The sequence below is a fragment of the Thermobia domestica genome, chromosome 4, assembly GCF_964235325.1.
Source record: "Thermobia domestica chromosome 4, izTheDome1.hap1.1, whole genome shotgun sequence".
NCBI lineage: Eukaryota > Metazoa > Arthropoda > Insecta > Zygentoma > Lepismatidae > Thermobia > Thermobia domestica.
The window spans coordinates 11366022-11385471 of record NC_137457.1 but is presented as its reverse complement, the minus strand read 5'-3'; the positions used below and the strand labels follow the sequence as shown (position 1 = coordinate 11385471).

The following is a 19450-nucleotide window of genomic DNA, read 5'->3' as shown; positions in this document are numbered from 1 at the left end:
GCCTCTTATTGGGATTAGTGTTTTAGTATTTGCGCTCGGTTAGGTAACACACTTCGCAGTGTTATATTATTAAATATAATATGCGGAAACTAAAATTTAATTCAAATAGATAAGAACAGAAGTCTACGAATAAGTTTTGTGAATACAGCATTGAAGTTTCGGGTTTCATATACTTCATAATTAGTAACGAAACAATGATTACATTCTTCATGTATATTCCAAGAAAGCAGAATCTATAACATTGGCAATATTAAACTCGTGGCATTAATAATTACTATATTAATGAGGCATGTGTCTTAGCTGGTTTGAGCAAAGAGGAAAAATTGCATTCTATTATAGAATGATACCAACAATAAACCTTAATATTGCATATTAAGAAAAGCTCACCTTGTCTTTTTTCAGAAGTATATATTTTCACCCATTCCTCGGTTGATCGTTGTTTCTAATTACAACTGAAAAGTATTGAAGTTTATAGGGGCTAAAGGCTTCATTAAATTTATACATACCGCATTGTGCTTCGAACATGCAAGTATCTTTCGTAATTTCTCAAAATTATTTAAATTTTATGGACGACTTTGAATTTGTAGTATTGCAACTTCTAGCATTATTGTATTTAAAAAGTTTTGACTTAAAATAGAATATGTGTGATTCATTTAACATAAATTACAAAATACTTACTGATCTTTCTCAAATCTGAACCAGTAAATGAAATGCTTTTCTTAGGTCTTCCTTAAAAGAGATAGAAGGTTAACGATTAGAGGCTAACTGAATCCAAAGTTAATTAAATTTGAATATGGATTAAACAAATACGAGAAATCAACATTAAAATTAGAAAGCAAGAGATTTGTATCTCGCAAAACAAACTCCATGTCAACCGAAAGACCTTCTATTATTTTTAACCGTTTCTTTACTCTAATGGCTGTATTAGAACTGATATATGTAGTACATTTTACAATTGTCGATTCTAGCAGATGTATAAGAACAGGAAATTCATCCGTTCTAGAGTTCTTGAATCAGTGTCATAACACCATTTTCGTCCTAATACTACCATTATTTCTCTGTAGCGATCAAAGTTGAGAAAGAGAAATCACATTTCAGGCAAAGCCGATTACAACAGATTCTAAATTGAACTTTTTTCTATAAACTTTCTATTACTTTCCTTTTTGACACTTTGCCCGATGAGGGTCGCTATTCAAACAAAATGTTGTGAACATCAACCACTTATGATCTCAGAGTACTAAAAAGAGCAGAAAGTATATATTCTTGAGTTTTCTGAGTCTCTACACTTCCTGTCAAATTACAATTTCTAACTATGTTTCAACCAATATTTTTGGTTTCTTGTAATTAATATTGATGCCAGAAATGATATAGTTACACTACTTTTTAAAATCAGATTCAAGTACGGAGACGAAATGTAATATTTTAACACCGAATCGTATTAAGAAACTATGACTTATTATCTTGTTCAGTTTCTGCAGTTATGTTTGTCGACAAAGAGACAGTGGAAAGAATATTACTGTTCTATAAATCTTTCCGCAAACATGCATTGAAATTCGGATATAAATAATTTATTTCATTTGCACATCACAATTTTGCATGTGAATAAACATACTGCACAGCTTTTTAAAAGCAAATTTAATTGCATTTTTTGGGTCATGGTTATCTCTCAAAAGAATGTTACTTAGAACGACCTACTTTAAGATGACATCAGAATCTAGTACACAAATAATCAAACATTTCTTTTCACAACTAATTCGTAGTTCTGAATTGCCATACTAGATGACATTTTTCCGATTTTTCTTCCAATAGAAATAACTATTTGCTAAAATATAACAAGTTTTGGTGATAACTTGCTATATTCATGTACATTAAGCTAAATTCACACATAAATTCTCTCATTCAAGTTTCATTCATGTTATGTAAATGTACGTACCGTTTTCGTGTGTATTATCTTCTCCTTCCCTGACATAATTAGACACTGAAAGTTATACATGTATATATTACAATAAGGTCACCAGAGTTGATACAGATGAAAACTATCGTAAATATCCTTCATTTACCTTTGTAATACTATAATCAATTGCTGTTGCTAAAGCATAATATATAATAAGCAAAGTAAGCTTTTTTATCCAATAGTAAAACAAGTAGAACTAGCGTTGTAATTACTTTCACGAGGGCTATTATTTATAAACATAAATTTAAAAATTCCTCTTACGGACACAGTTCAATTTAAGGATAAACATACGCAATAGTTGGACACTGGTAAGCTTGATCTTACTTCCACCGTTTATTTAAACAGTACGCAAATGTATGCCATTAAATATGAACTCAGCATCAAATCACGGAATCTATATTATGACGGCATGCTAAAATTTAATATATTTTTCAAATTGGCATCAGTCAGGTTTGTTTCACCACTACCTAATTAAGCGACCAATTCATTGTTTTTAAACCATGTGTGATGTTGTTACTGCGCTTAGTGGACCAAAATCGACATAATGCTACAATGATATGACTTGGACACCTCAAGTTTCCTTTGGACTTAAAATGCTAATGACACTTTATTCTTTGTTCCATGTTTGAACATAAATAAGCACAAGCATTTTGTAGCAGGTATTGATTGAACTTGAGGTATTATATTTAATATTCTATATTTACACGACTCGTCATATGCTCACGTCTGAGAGAACATGAAACAAGTTACGAAATTGATGAAAGATATTCCCTTACGTGACCTTTGTATTAGCACCTAATATAATAACATATTTCACGTTCTATTCAGATAGAGAGAGAAATGAAATTATTCAGTTCCATAAATCTGTGGAATACCTAATAATGTATACACAGAAACACAAGTCAAAGTAAATAGATTACCTATCTATGCTCACAAATTGAAAATATACAATAAATGATTTGAATTATATTCCCAATCATACGAGGCGTATACGATAGATTTCAGCCGATCTTAATACATATATGGAGCCATATTCATCTAGCATTAATGTGAATATGATAGGGATGTTGACCACGGTAATATGAAAATTCTTCGTTATAAATAAATCTTCTATATTTATATTCATTATAATAAAAATAAAAGAATATTTTTACCATTTGAATATATGGGAAGCAGTGAAACAATCCGTTCTCGTGCTGGGAATTCACTTTCAATAGAAGGAAACATCTGGTACTTACCCAAAAGGTCTTTATCTTCTCCTATGGGAAAGTATGATACATTAAGGGGCGGTTACTGCTTTTTAAAACATATAGTTCAATAGTCAAACATGATAGTATTATAACAAAATATTAACGATTTACGATTACTGAAATACTATACTGGTTATTTGGAGACTATAAGAATCAATATGTAACTTTCCAACCTTAACTCGCAACAATGTTTTACCATATTTACAATTTTTACAATATTTTTTTGTTTGTGTGCCTGTGTATACGTGTAATCAAATATAAAAATATTACCTTACTGTTACGATGTATATAAACAATTAGTCGCCCAGTTTCAAAATGACTCTTGTCCATTTACAGTAAATCGCAGAAAAATTGCAAAAAAATAAGATCTGTATGTTTTGTATAACTGGGAATAACTTCAGTGTGTTTACGTGGAAAATTTGAACATCCCCAAATATTTCAAGTTTTGCAAATGAATCGATCCTACAGTTTTGTTTTTTTTTTTTTTTTTTGCTTTTTTTGTATTTGATATAAATTAAAAAGAGCCATTTTAGAACTGAACGACTCAATCGTAGTTATACAAGGGACGTTCAAAATAAGTTTCAATCTGTTGTAAAGTTTCTACAAAGGAATGCAATTAGAAAGAAACATGAGGTTGACAAGCGCCACCATTCGTCTGCAAGAAACAATAATCGATTCGTTATCACCCATGAAGGGGCCTGCGCACAAGTGCGGAAAGAAAATGCTTGTTTGGAAAGTGCAGTCTACCGTCATAATTTCAGACGCTTTGAAGGAGCATGCACACGTTGGTAAGCTTGTGTAAAGAAGAAGTGTGTGCTGTCATTTTATATGAAAAGTCAAATGGCTTACTTCCTAACATTAAGGAACTTCTTTCTGTTTAAGGTGATTCCATAGTGACTGTGTAAATGGCAATCCTTTGACGCAAGTGTTTGCATGAAGGCAGGGTATACTTTTTTGACCAAGTTTGAACCAGAGGATTTTCGAATGACACTACTGAGAACATTGCCAAAGTAGATGACTTTGGTCAAGAATACGATAGAGTAAAGGTACACAAAGATGCACAAAAGTTGAACTTTTCTGTTGGAAGAGATTGTCACATTATTCAGTATAAAATTTAATATCGTAAAATGAGCCCAAGACCTTCGTCAACTGAGTAGCGATATAGTCGGAAGATGATAACGAATTGCAGCCTTGAAGACGTAACGAGATACCAGCAATAACGCAATGCATTCCTTATGTGCATTGTGGCAGAGGATAAGGTCTTTCGCCGTTATTACACTCCAGAATACAAGTGAATTACTATGGCATGAAATCATAAACAATCTCTTATGTGGAAGAAGTTCAAAATGGATTGATAAAATGGAAAGGTGCTTCTTGCCATTTTCTCTAATGCTATCAGCATTCGTCTTACGAGATCGCTGAATTAGGAATAATGCTGACCAGTATTGTAAAACTTTGTATAAACTGCAAAGTGTAATTCGACATCAGTGACCTGGTTTCCTGTTTACTGCTGTTTCTCTTCTTGACGATAATCTCACCAGTACTAAGCAGCGCAAACATTACACAAAATTGAAGAATTGCGGCTTAAGGGATTTACCACTTTCTATACCCCTTGGGTTTAGTTCCGAATGATTTCCATCTTTATCCAGTGTTAAAGTCTACACTGCAAGGAGAATGTTATAAAACAGAATGTGAAAAGAGTGCTAAATAGTCATAGCTCTGAATTATAAAGGTTTAGAGGAAATAGGTGCAACCTTAAGAAAAATGGTTCAATCTCATTGGGGATTACGTGGAGCTGAGAGAATCATTATTTTAGATTGGAAAGATTTATATATTTAGCGTTCCATGTATTACTGTACGTGCAAAATTTAATTTAAAATTTCAATTATAAATGTTAAAAGTTCATATTCAAATACCCCAAAGTACATTCATGTGAATTTTGAAGGGGCATTTCAATAACATTCATATTCATTATTTCAGGTAAACGACATTGCAAGATAAAACCTTAAACACATTACCACAAAAAAATAAAATTTTTCCTGAAGTCGCGACAGAGGGAGAGAGATACACGACTAATGTGAAAAACGCAGAAAATGTAGAAAATCTTGACATAAGTTCCAAATTTAGTTGAGGGCAAACCAGGTACCAGAAAAACGTGTAGTAAATCACAATTCCAAATAGAAGTACATGCTGTCTTGTATTATGAATGGGTCGATAGGTGTCGTACTCAGCTACTCACCAACGCTTACAGAGCCCCAATAAAGACAACGTCATATCTCGTCAATCAGTTCAGTATTGTTGTGCAATGTTCAGTGAAGACATGGAAGCTTCTAAGCTTGCCCATCACGAGTAAATTCAAAATACGGCAGTCTACAGGGACAATTTTCTTCACTAGTTTTAGTACGCGTTACATGGAATATCGTATGATAGCCATATTGCTGTAAATGTCAAAATGGCTCCGTATAGCCACAAATAACAAAACGAAGTCTGTTGCTCTACGGAAAAGAGTATCAACCTTGAATTTAAAAAATCACCTTTTATTAACATGACTAAACCTGCTTTCTGAATATTCCCTGCATGTGATAGTTAATTAAAGAATCTTTCGCGCAGCAGTACATTCATCACACATACACATTCTGCTTTTATTTTTTTACGTGTAAAGTGGCAAGGCTGATTGCTGTTGTGTTACTATCAGGTGACTAAAATGTATTTTGCTATTTGCTCAATATATTGTGTTTGTTCTCAAATTTTAGAGTAAGTCAAACTGAAATGAAATCTTAAAGTTTTACGTCCCATAGTTATGCCGGTTAGGCTAAAGGAGACGGTGATGAGAAATGGATGAAGTGGTGGAATGAAGAAAGTGGGAGAAAACGTGAGAACCCCAAGAAAACCCACGAGCATAGTGTGTGTCCACCGGAAATTCCGCATGACTCGAGCTGGGACCCCAAGAACCGGAGGTGAACGCTCTACCACCGAGCCATCGCGCCCCACTATGTCATACTAGTAAAAGCTTCAAAACGCTTGATAACTGACTGTTCAAACTAGAAGATGTAAAGAAGTGTTACAATTCGTATAATCAGATTGCTGAACATTCAGCAAAACTGCGCGATTATATACCTTTTTCTATAAAGACCTAAATGTTTCGAAAACCTATGAAAAACATTTGTTCTTCTTACACAAGGTATATTATTACAAATATATTACCAAAGAGAATTCAGTCACCTTGTTATAAAAATATTACGATTTTTCTCCGTAAAAAGGGACAAATCACAGAAAATTTGAATGTTGTTCTGGAAAAATAAATGCAGATCAGCATGCAATCAGTCGTGACATCGAATAAATCCTAGAAATGCATCACCATACTTTGATGACCCATTAGATGAGATCTTAAATCAAAAAGAAGCTGGACGTCCTTGTGCCAATTTATTTAACCTGAAAGCTTTTATTTCGTCAAATATCAATCTTCGAAACTTTACTAAACCCTATCGCAACTGACCCAATTCTATTGAATTGCGATTGATGAAACTTACGAAAACAATGTGCGAAGAAAATAGTCGTCTATGTATTATATTCCCAAAATCATCAAACGATGAAAAGTTTAAAATTATTAAACACTAATATACATCGTGATTTCTCCTTGTGAAAATTCTATCAAGATTAACAATACGATACAACCACGAAAAACAACACGTCCTACGCAAACGGATTTTTCAGTGGCATCAAAACATAAAAACCTTCAAAGTGATAATATCAAGCTTATTCAAGGTGATGGTGTCCAAAACATATTAGTTAAAATCTTCAAGGTGTCTATTTTAAATTGAAAAAAACATATTTTCCAGAATAAACAGTGCCTTGTTAAAACTAAAACAGTTTTTAGTGATACTATAAAACCAGGCATTTTTAAAAATTATTATCATTCGACCTACACCTGCTAACAGTGTGGTATGGTACATTTATTCTGCGTCCAGAGGAACCACCCAGGACTGACAGCGGTGATGGAAGGCCTGTGTTTGTGAGTATGAGCTTTGCGCTGATGAACTTTTGCATGACATAAATGTCGTGAAGGGAGGACTACAAGACATTATAAACACACGAGAGTATCAGGGATTTCTCCTTGATAGACCCCTACCAGTGTACTACTTATATTTCACATCATGATTTTGTAAATATTGTTTGTACCTATATCGTTTACATTTATGGTGACGGTTTTAATAAATACCACAAATATATGACACTTGTCATTTTATTAAAATTCTGACTACTTAACGTGACAGTTTATTGTTGCTACATTCAGTAACATAATTAGTATCATATTATTAGTAACATATTAAACATATTATGGCTCCCCCAGAGGAATCTCTCTCGTGTGGTTCTTAGTGTCTGTGTTCCTCTTTTCACACATATAAGGCACTTTTTTGCTTTGTTAACTCCATTGTGGTCATTTCATTTCTCACATTCTCTTGTCATGCCCACGACTCGCAGTCAGGCTTCTTTCATTCCCTTAAACACACCTCAAGCTCAAAATTCAAACAATATGGCAGGTATCTCTTCCATCATTCCCGATATATACAGTGCGTCCAAGGAACAACGCGCGGATTTATTTTTACAAAATTTTTTGAAGATCGCACTGGTCAATAACTGGGATGACTCAAAATGCATAAAGATTTTCGAAAAGTCCCTTTCTGGACCCGCTCAACATTGGTTCTCCACCCAAAATCTCTCTACCCTTCCCTGGTCAACCGTCCAACAAAAATTCCTAAAACAATTTGGCGACGAACAGGTTCCACGATCTCGCATTCATCAGTATAGGGCTCGAGTTCAACTCCCTAATGAACCACTTTCTCATTACGTTTTCGCAAAGAAATTTCTGGCAGATCAGGCATACACGCAATTAGATTTTCAGGAGTTTCTTTTAGAATGCGTGTCGAGTATGACACCCGAGAACATACGTTGGTTTGGCACTCGCACCATATCTGACTATCCCACATTTATTGATGAGGTTACAACCTTAGAACGCACTCAGCTCATGGCCCAAAAGCGAGAAACGGACTCTTCCTTTTCACGCCAAACTTTAGATGTCCCAACTTCTAGCGCCATTCAAGAACTAACTCATCAAGTTTCACAGTTACAGCTTCATCTCAACACCCTTTCAAATTCTCAACCTACCTCTGTTCATTTCGCTCCTACCCGTTCTCGTTCTCCTAGTCCTCACAATCACAACACCCTCTCTCCTAACCATAAATCCCTTCCCTTTCCACGGTCCCTCTCACCCCATCCGCCGTCCTCCTGTCTCCAACATTCTCATTCCACCAATCCGACCTCTTCTTCTTCTAACTCGTGTACTCATTGCTCCACACACCCATATCATTGTTGTCAATGTACCGCCTCCTCTCATTGTCAAACTGTCCCTCAGTCTCCCCCAACTCGTAACACTCCACGAAATGATCACAATAACGACTCTCGTAAAAGAACAATAAGCGTTTTAATAAGCATTCTTCCCAACCCCAAAACGTCTATACTACACAACAGCCAACCATACCCATTCCCCCATATCCATTCTATCATCCCTTTTTTCAATATCCTACCCCTACCCACCTACCCTCACTCCCCTCCCCTTCCCCTGTCTCCACAAACTCTCGTACCAATAAACCAAAAAACGCCAAAAATTAGCGCGAGAGCGCACCAGTCTCCTCGCGCTTAATTCTCCCTCATCCCCTTCTTCCCCTCCCTCTTCCTCAGATTACCTCCAATTACCGTTGCACTTCAAAGGCAAATTACCTTACGTAAAAGCCCGTTGCATGACCAAGGATGTTTTCTTTTGCCTTGACTCTGGTGCTGAAGTCAGTCTCTTTCCAGCCGACCAACTCGACCCTTCGGTTCGTACTTTTAAGCTTCACACGGTTCTAAATGGTCTTTCATCATCTCCGGTACATCTCTCCCGTGCTACCATTCTCAACTTAAATTTTAATGGTCATCAATACTCTGTACTTTTTCGTTTGGTTCCTTTCAAAAACTTTCCTGCTATCCTTTCCAGTAAATTTCTTCAAGACCATCAAGCAACCCTTGATTTTGACAAAGGCATCCTATCATTACGTCATCTAGGTCGCATGCCTCCAGCCGATAATGCAATACACAGCGTTAATACAAACACATTTCACTTTTTCAAAAAACATCCCACTCCTCACATTGTTTTTCAAGCACGTAGGAGACTTGTCATACCACCCCGTTCAGCTAAAGCAGTTCCTCTCAAGGTTAACGGTCACTTTCCAAATACATCCTTCCGGCTACATACTCCTATCTTACGAAACTTAAGTAACTGTTATATGACGCATGCTGTTGTTTCCATAGATAACCTTGTTTTGCCACTTGCAAACGTCTCGTCTCGTCCCCAGATTATAAAGGCCAATACTCCCATTGTTATTGGTTCTATATTTTCACCACCGGAACAAAACACTAACGCTTACACCATCAGACAGGTTCATTTTCCCACGGACGAGGACGCTTCACGACACAAAGCACAACGCCTTAAAGAAATCGGTCATCTCATTGACATTAACAAATTTCACTTTTCCCCTGACATGAACGAACATCAAACTGCTCAAATGAAGGCGCTACTTTCTGAATATGCTTTTCTTTTTCAATGGCACGACAATGATTTTACAAAAATACCCACCTTTTCGGCCACGTTAGACTTAGAATCAGACGTTCCCTTTCAGTCCCCCCAATTCGTCATTCCACACAGACTTAGACCGCGAGCAAGAGAGCTCGTCCTGCGCCTCATTAATCAAGGAGTGTTTGAACAATCAGATTCTCAGTATAGAAATAACATATTATTTGTTTTAAAACCAAATTCCATAACTGAGCTAAGGGCCGTTTTTGATCTCAGGGGCCTTAACTCCCGTTCCAGAACAATAGCTTCTCCTTTAGAAGATATACAGGACGTTCTCGAGTCTCTTTCTGACTCAGTTTGGTTCAACTCCTTTGATTTACACTCCAGTTTCTATCAATTAGACTTAGATCCCAAGGACAGACCGGCCACTGCGTTCTCCATTAAGGGTCTTTCTCTCCCTTTCAATCACCTTCAGTTGACATCTGTTCCTCAGGGTTTCAAAAATGCCTCCATTTTACTTCAACAAGCTCTTCAAACCATTTATAGGGACATCTTCCCCAACAATATTACATCATTCGTTGACGACATGTATGTCCACGCAGATTCATTCGATCAGATGATGATTGTACTTCGTGCCTTCTTTCAGCAAGCCGCCAAACATTCTCTGCTCTTTAACATTAAAAAATCAGTTCTCGGATCAAAAAGAATTAAATGTTTAGGCCATATTATTGACAATCACACTCTACAACCTGACCCTGATAAGATTTCGGCTTTAGCTCAGGCACCCAGACCGGCCACTCTCAAAAGCCTCAAAAGCTGGTTAGCCAGTGCAAATTTTTTCCGACGTTTTTTCAAAAATTTTTCCATCATTCTTGCACCCCTTTATCAGGCTCTGTCAAACAATCCTAAAAAGCTCATCTGGACTCCTGAGCGCGTTCAAGCATTTGAAACAATGCAGAAACTTCTAACCTCACCCCCCGTACTTGCTCTATATTCCACCTGCAATACACACCACATTCTCATGACAGACGCCGCATCAGTAGGCGTCGGGGCGGTGTTATTACAGAAAGATCTCACTACTAACGTTGTGCAACCTGTTTGCTATGTCTCTTCCAGACATCCCAAAACCGTTTCCCCCCTTCCCATCTTCCATCAAGAATTATATGCAGTGTACTTTTCTCTTCGGAAATTAGAAAAATATTTGTTAGGCCACCATTTCACCCTAGTTACTGACAATATTTCCCTTCTTGCCGTTCGGAAAACAATTGTTCCATCCCCAAAAATTTTGAGATGGTTAAACTACATTAATACTTTTGACTTTACAATCAAACATGCAAAAAGCCATCAGAACCCCATAGCTGATTATCTTAGTAGGCATCCTGCTCCTCTTACGCAAGACACGATAGACATGGACAATGAAGTTGTGCCTGATTCTGTACTTCTAACTATCGATAACAACTTGGATCTATCTCGCCTACAGGGTGAAGATAAATTCTTCTCCAAAATTATCGAGACTCTTAACAAACGAGACGAGACAGATCCTTCATTCCAACGTCTCAACAAACAATACGTTATTCAGAAAGGCATACTTTACAAAAAACTGTACCGAGTACCTAACTCTCGATTACTGCTCTGCGTACCCGATAGTCTTAAACCAGCTTTATTCGATGAGTATCATGACTCAATGACTCACATAGGTTTTACCAAGATGTATTGGATGTTGCGATACAAGTATTTCTTTCCGCGCCTAAAATCCTGGCTAGCTCAGAAACTTAAATCATGTAAAGGCTGCGCCATCTTTAAACGCAATTACATGCCTAATAACCCCACAATTCAGCGTTTTCCTCAGTCAGGCCTATTTGAAACCTTTTCTTTGGACCTAGCAGGCAAGCTAATACCTAGCGATCCCGAAGGTTTCCAATACTTTTATGCAGCTATGGACCACTGTACTGGATTCACCATTACTCATCCCATAACAACTCCAAACAGCGACAACTTCATCAATTTCATCACAAACCATATCATTCTTCCATATAATACTCCTCGCACTATCTACTTAGATCTTCAGAGTTCACACCGGTCTACCGTATCGTTAAACTTCCTCAAATCTCTTAACATAACAGTTAAGTACGGCCTACCCTATCAACATCGTTCTCTAGGCACAGTCGAACAAAGATTAGGCTCCTTGCAAACGAGTCTCAAATTTCTGTGCCAAGACAACCAGAAATTTTGGCCTCGCTTCCTTGCGCATGCCACTGCGGCTCTGAATAAATCACCCTTAACTTCCATTGGTCTCTCTCCTCATTTTCTCCTCTATGGCGTTCATCCCACCTTACCATTAGACAATTTGCTACATGTTCAACAAGAAACTTTGAATACTAATGATCGCCTACTTGCACTCAAAGAAATGAGGGACCTCGTTGAATTTCGAAAACACCAAGTTTTCACTGATCTGAAGAAGCGCATTGAGAAGGCCAATAATCCAACACAGTTCTTCCCTGACAGTTTAGTTATGGTCTTAGATACCTCAACAAAACCTAACACTTGTAAGCCATTATCCCGTCTTTATAAGGGACCCTACAAAGTGATTTCGAATGTCTCGGCTGATGAGTATCTTCTAGATATTGATGGGAAGCCAACGGTCATTGCTAAGACCCGTTTGAAACTATACATCCCACCTACAAACCCAGACCCCGAATTTGAGTATAAGTACAAGCGCTTCCTCAGTACCTCTAAATAGGATCCGACCACACATTACTTCAAAACCCAACTACCAATTACATTTCACGTTATGTTTTGATTATCTAATTTAACGTTCCTAGTGAAACATGATCCCTTTCTGTAGTACCACACTGGCAAAACTTCCGACTTTGTCTCTCGTTATGCCATAATTACAGATACAGGTAGGCAACACACATTACAGGCAATATTTCTCCCGTGCGGCATTTTTTTTCTTCCGGTAGTTCATTATTATTGCATATGCTTCGTCTCCTGTTTTTAGGCAACCCGCTGTACATGTACTATTTCTCCCGTGCAACGACTCCTAGTTACGCTCATAACAAACTCTACGCTTTTCCTTCTCCCCATAAGCAATATACCGGCATCATTCATTATTCACGTCATTTTTCTTTCCTAGACGCGTAAGGAAAGACTTTCCATCTCATTTCCTTCTTGCGTCCTTTTTCGGGAACGGCTGGTCCGACCCCACTTGATATCACTAAGGTCGCTAGGACGAAATGCTTTCTCTCATCCCACACCCATACATTACAGTCAATATATCACAATTATGTGACTTTTTTTCTCTCTCTTCTTTCAGGTTTATTCTCTCCATCCTATTCGTATCAGCTTCAGGCACGTTCATGCCACAAGGCGTACAGTTTGTTAATGGCATTGACTATATTCCCCTTCCCCAAGCGATCCCCTATTCCCAAACCTTTCCTTTAATCTATAACATTTCAACACCTACCTTTCAGTCCATCAATTCAACCATAGAATGCAAAACTAATACTTCCCGGTTGTGTACCCATTTTCAAGATTTTCTATCCTCAATAAATTCTCTGTCTAATGACATTCAAACTTCTACATACTTGGTTAAATTTCTTTCTAACGAAACCCCTTCTTCAAGGACTCCGAGACCCCAAAGAGGTCTTTTTAACTTCATCGGATCAGCATTAAACTTTCTCACAGGAGTTGCTACTGAAGACCAAATACATTCAACTAAAATTAATTCCGAACAACTAAAGACACACGTAGAAGAGCTTGAAAACCATGAATCTGTTCTCAGTTCTAAATTTTCTGATATTTCTCATCAGGTTGCAACACTTGCTGAACAAACTTCTTCTTCCTTCAAAGATGTGCAAACAACGGTTTCTGCTCTCATTGCCGATGAGACACGCCTACTTGAAGCCATGCGCACGGATCACTCCTCTTTTGTTACTTTCTCTAAAATGTATTTAAAATTTGACAACGCGATCCTCCTTATGCTTCGTCAGTTACTTTACTTAATTAATTTTAACGACATTTTTGACCAATGTAAAGAAAACCGGTTATCTCCTCAAATCATACCAGTTCATCAGTTACATTTTGACTTACATGATTTTAATCTCAAATTGGTTTCAAAAAATTTACGCGTCAATCCCGTTTTGACAGCACCGATCATTTACACCCTACCCCTTACCACTTGCTATTTCTTTCCCGATCATATCATTTTACACGTAAAACTCCCTGCTATTCCCCTCCATACGCTACCACGTTTATTTAAATTAGTTCCCTATCCGGTTGCGTCAGCTCAACAAAATTGCTATTTACAGCTTCCTTCCAATTTTGTTGTCTTCATGGATAAGCAAGCTATCCCTTTTTCTCCGGCTGATCTTACATCTTGTTCCTTCTCATCTAAACATTTCTTGTGCAAAATCCCTACTATTTATAATCATACAATAGCTTCTTGTTTACACACTTTGAAATATCAACATATATCGGGCTTACTAAAAAACGCCTGTTCTTACAGCTGCACCCTCACACAACAGTTTACCATCACCCAAGTAGACGATCATCAATTTATTTTAACCCGACCACCCAACAACCTTCATTATCTTTTCCTTAATGGCACTGCCACGCCATTATACATTAATAATTCTTTAAATCTCCGTGTTACTTTACCCTGTGACACAAGCCTCCATTCAGGAATTATCGAACTCATACCCCGCTCTCATTTCTGTCTTCCGACCACAATCATTCCTGTCCATTTAGTCCTTCATCATATCCATATCATTGATTCCGATTTACTCCTCTTACCCGCTGATAGGATTCTCCCTTATAACTCCCTTCAAAATCTTCCCCTTAATTTTAGCCACCGCATAACACCAATCACAGCTACTAATTCTTCCTATAAACCGCCAACTTGGCTTTCCTGGCTTCCCACGGACGACTATCCCACCATCTCTATCTCCTTCTCTCTCATCCTGTTTTCCCTCTCTATGATGAATACCCTCTTCATCTATATTTTACATCGTCGTACACACCAGTTACCTTTAACACCTACCACAACTCAGCCACCCGAACTAATTCCCCTTAACTCACGTTAACTCTCCTTCCGCATCTCTTCCTAAAAAAAAAAAAAAAAAAAAAGAAAGAAAAAAAAGACAATCTGAAAACTAAATCAAACAACTTTTTGGTACTTACCTCGTACCCTGTCCTCCGCCATTTGCATTCCTCGTTCTAGATATCTTGACAAATCCTCTCATTATGATGTTAATAAAACACAAACCCACCACCACACATTCGCGGACGGCACACATTAATTGCCATTGCTACTCGCGTCTCCATTTTTTTTTCTTAACACCCGTATACAAGCTCCTTTTGCTCACGACTGGCAACCTCATGCAGTTTCTCCCGAATCATTTGTCTTCCAGGTCAACTTACGGTACCTTGGCCAGGAATAAACTACGTCTCCCTAATATATATATATATATATTTTCCTTCTGTCCTACTTAATGGCAAATTCACTCTTCATTTCTATACTTCTTCTACTATAACGGAATCTTTCGCTATCCACGACCATACTTCCGTACACAGCACACACAGTAATAGTAAACATGATCATAAAAAAAAAAACAATAAATAAATAAATAAATAAAAATAAAATAAGGGGCTCGTCTCTTACAATTTTTTTTCTCTCTTTTCTTTTAGCATCCTCTTCTTTCTGGTTATACCCGGTGTTGCAGCTGGCGACTTTATTCCCATATCTTTATACATTGCAATCCCCCTCATCTTTCTCTTCTTTATCATTGGTGGCTTCTTTTACATCAAGTTTTTTTTAACTCATGAATTTCGTCGCTCCTTTACCCACCCAACGCCTACCAGCCACACTTACACCGTATCTTACACACCTCCCGCTGCTCCGAACCCAATCTATCTTCCTCTTTTTCATACCAATAACGTCACACACCCCGGAATCTCCGTATCTCCCTAAAGATTGATCAGGTGCCTTCTTCATTACAGTTCGCCATTATACATATTTTTACGTTATCCCTTTGTTCCTTGTACGTTACTTTTGCAATTATCTCTTCTCCCTCTTTTCTTTCTTTTAGTCCTTTAAAAAAAAATAGGTTTTCACAATGGTCTTTAACAAGTAATTCAGTGCCTCCTGTCATGTAATTTCTTTTCCGCATCCGGCCTGTTTTCACAAACGCACCTGGGCTACCCATCATCTTGCTACCCGTTTCCATGGATGATGCCTACCAAGTCGCAGTTTCCTTTTCTGGATGATGGACCTCTCGACTTCCAGACCACAAGATGCTGTCCATTCTGGCTCAAGGATCAAGCCTTCCAGATAGCAGACTTCCAGGAGATAGCCCTTGACTCTCGACGTGCTGCACCACCACGATCAGGATTTCCCGAGTTCCAGCCTTCCCGGATACACTATTGGGATCACGCTCGACATCTACACGGATCCAGCAGTTTTAGTGATTTTTTTTTCTCGTGTGTGTGTTCACTAGTGCCTCCTTCCTCTAGTGTTTTTGTTTCTTTCTTTTGTGCACCAGCCTCATGGTTATAAAAGTCAAACGATGAAAAATTTTAAGGGATTCCATGTCACTGGTTCTCATGAACAGTTGACCATTGTACTTTATTAAAAGGGGGATTATTATATTCCCAAAATCATCAAACGATGAAAAGTTTAAAATTATTAAACACTAATATACATCGTGATTTCTCCTTGTGAAAATTCTATCAAGATTAACAATACGATACAACCACGAAAAACAACACGTCCTACGCAAACGGATTTTTCAGTGGCATCAAAACATAAAAACCTTCAAAGTGATAATATCAAGCTTATTCAAGGTGATGGTGTCCAAAACATATTAGTTAAAATCTTCAAGGTGTCTATTTTAAATTGAAAAAAACATATTTTCCAGAATAAACAGTGCCTTGTTAAAACTAAAACAGTTTTTAGTGATACTATAAAACCAGGCATTTTTAAAAATTATTATCATTCGACCTACACCTGCTAACAGTGTGGTATGGTACATTTATTCTGCGTCCAGAGGAACCACCCAGGACTGACAGCGGTGATGGAAGGCCTGTGTTTGTGAGTATGAGCTTTGCGCTGATGAACTTTTGCATGACATAAATGTCGTGAAGGGAGGACTACAAGACATTATAAACACACGAGAGTATCAGGGATTTCTCCTTGATAGACCCCTACCAGTGTACTACTTATATTTCACATCATGATTTTGTAAATATTGTTTGTACCTATATCGTTTACATTTATGGTGACGGTTTTAATAAATACCACAAATATATGACACTTGTCATTTTATTAAAATTCTGACTACTTAACGTGACAGTTTATTGTTGCTACATTCAGTAACATAATTAGTATCATATTATTAGTAACATATTAAACATATTATATGCGAGAAGACCGTCTGCAGTTTGTGTTTAAGCACTAATAAAAGCCCAGGAAACTAATGCTGTTCTTTTCGTGGAATTCAAAGAGCACCGTGCATCTTGACCTGCTGCCACCAAGAAGACATAGATTGATAACTGTTTTTTCTTTACAACTAGCGTCAGTACAACTAGTAATTAAACAAACGGTCGGAAATTATGAACGGAAATTGTGTTGATCACGCTGATAACCACTCTCACAACATTACACCGCATGAATCCTAAATACCTGCCATAAATTAGAGACTTTCGCCGGGTCAGCAATAATGCATCCATCGTATAACCCTTATTCATTAAATGTTTGTTTGTGCATTTTGCGGAACACTCTAGATGGTATTCAGTAAGATTTAAAGCAGGCTTCTAGATACATGTAATTTTTAAAAAATGAATAGAAGTTCAATAGCGGCAAGATGGTGAAGTTGTCGCATAGCTAGCAGGAGATCAGCAAACAAAGTGGTGCATATTTCCGTCCACAGCTTTAGTTTAAAATAGGAGTTAAAATAACTTTTACTATTACCTTTGAGCTCTAAATTATAAGTTTCTTAAAGGATGTTGTATTCATTATTGAACATCTTAATAAGAAATTAACAGTTTAAGCGATAAATTGCCACCCTTGAAATTAATAGTAATGCATTTTATTTCCTTTGTAATCAACGGATTGTGACTTACGAGGGAAAGCAAGAACAAAAAGCGCATGTATTGGTAAAGTCCTTTTTCAGATCTTGCCCTCGTTAAATGAAATCCGAATTCAGTTTTCACCAAGGAAAATAATTACATAAACAAACTTATATTGAACACGTTTTCTTACTATATATAATGAACAGCACTACAGCTACAGTTTCTATTTCATTTTAAAGCATAGAATACACGCATAAGACTAACTTACAATAGAAGCAATGATATTATAATTGCATCCTCGAGTATTAATTATACTATTTCAGCTGGTGTACGAATGGGTAAATCATTATATATCTATTATAGGTGCCTCATTAACTTAACAGTATGTGATCGAGGGGATTATTATTTTTTAAAAGTTTCTTCTGCCAAAGACTGGCTATCACTTACATACAAAAATGTAATTACTCGAGCATTATGTACATGTGTTTGCTGAAAGTAAAAGGTACAATTAATAAGCAATATGTAGACTGTATATTCATGTAATATACCTACTTGCAAATTACGAATGAGATCACTCATACTATCATCATTTTCGTATAATTTTGAATTCTACCTCTAGGAGTTAAGAAGTTGTTCATATAGAATTTCTTGCTGATTCTAAATATTTGTATCATTTAATTGAAACTTTAATGAACAATTTCGTTTTGTGACACTATAGGAAACTGACCACGTTCCTTCAAGTGAATAATAACTGATCCATTCAATTGAATACCTATGTAAGAAGATAAACTATACATACTTTGGAAATAGGAAATTTGGCATCATGACTTCTGTTCTAGTCATCTTGTAAACTGTCCAAATAATGTGTGTAATTATACATTGTTTGAGAACATGTTTCTCGAAATTACAGTCTTGTAGTACTATTATACTCTTTTCATAAAACTAAGTAATATATTGAGACACTGAACAATGAACTTAAAAATGTGATGTGGATGGAAAGTTTTACTATTAACATACGATGAAATTCAAGAGTAAAATATAACTTCTAGAGACCTGGCACTAAGAGATCCACATTTGTTTGTAACTATTGTTTGAAATATGATGATTGCTGATGGCATCTAATGAACAACATTAGTAATAAACACAGATGGAGCAACTCAAACGTTACAAAGCAGTTTCTATTACGATGTAAGATTAAGAATAGAAGCAGAAAAATAAAATCCAGGGGGTGAACATATGTGCACCTATGAACTGGAGAGGATAAGGATACAAGACTTAGTACATGAATCTTTAAACACAATAAATTACAAGTATTTGCACAAATTTAATTTGGAAAAATTAAGATGAGAGAAATATGTTTTCAAACACATGGAAACATGAAATATAAACATATGGAACTTGGATATGTGTTTTCCCGTAAATAACACACACACACACACACACATATATATATATATATATATATATATATATATATATATATATATATATATATATATATTAATTTTATTAAATAAATCAATGAAATATTTCTGAATTTGATAAATAGTTAACATTGCTTTTAAC

At 36.6% G+C, this 19450-nt stretch overlaps 1 protein-coding gene across 8 annotated transcripts in view; it reads right to left on the bottom strand.

Annotated features, from left to right (window-relative positions):
• Positions 1–19450, bottom strand: part of LOC145683716 (uncharacterized) — a 143880-nt gene that overhangs the window by 122444 nt on the left and 1986 nt on the right. For 6 of the 8 annotated variants that reach the window (XM_081755171.1, XM_081755172.1, XM_081755177.1 and 3 more), the window contains exons 3-5: positions 3193–3213; positions 1934–1978; positions 679–729 (exon numbers count right to left, since the gene is read on the bottom strand). In XM_081755171.1, coding sequence (XP_081611297.1) covers positions 679–729; positions 1934–1978; positions 3193–3213 — 117 coding nt within the window. The remainder of the gene's footprint in view (positions 1–678; positions 730–1933; positions 1979–3192; positions 3214–19450) is intronic. The other 2 variants (XM_081755173.1, XM_081755178.1) reach the window with 1 other exon arrangement.